Source organism: Pterocles gutturalis, unplaced genomic scaffold (assembly GCF_000699245.1).
Source record: "Pterocles gutturalis isolate BGI_N339 unplaced genomic scaffold, ASM69924v1 scaffold27835, whole genome shotgun sequence".
NCBI classification, from domain to species: Eukaryota; Metazoa; Chordata; class Aves; order Pterocliformes; family Pteroclidae; genus Pterocles; species Pterocles gutturalis.
Genome location: NW_010141682.1, coordinates 2,224 through 2,526, shown reverse-complemented (window position 1 = coordinate 2,526; position 303 = coordinate 2,224). Strand labels below are relative to the sequence as shown.

The following is a 303-nucleotide window of genomic DNA, read 5'->3' as shown; positions in this document are numbered from 1 at the left end:
GTGGACTGGGACATCGAGGATGCTGTGAACCGCTACGTGCAGCCTGTCCTGGACAAACTGAGTTTGGTGGCCAACTTCTCTGTTGACTCGCAGGTGAGGGTTGGGAGAGGCGACAGTGAGAGCCCAGCCCTGGCCTTCCTGGGTGCTCCGGGACATGCTTCTCTGCCAGCAACGTCTTTGTTGTGTGCCTGCAGATCCTGTACTATGCCGTCCTAGGAGTGACACCACGCTTTGACAAGGAGTCCTCCAGCTTCCTTCTGAGCGCTCACAGCCTCCCTCACGTCATCAACCCCGTGGAGGCCC

General features: G+C 59.1%; 1 protein-coding gene across 1 annotated transcript in view; it reads left to right on the top strand.

Annotated features, from left to right (window-relative positions):
* Nucleotides 1-303, top strand: part of PIGS (phosphatidylinositol glycan anchor biosynthesis, class S) — a gene marked incomplete at both ends in the record, with an annotated part of 1,767 nt that continues 1,464 nt past the window's right edge. The window contains 2 exons of the mRNA XM_010084117.1: nt 1-93; nt 195-299. Coding sequence (XP_010082419.1) covers nt 1-93; nt 195-299 — 198 coding nt within the window. The remainder of the gene's footprint in view (nt 94-194; nt 300-303) is intronic.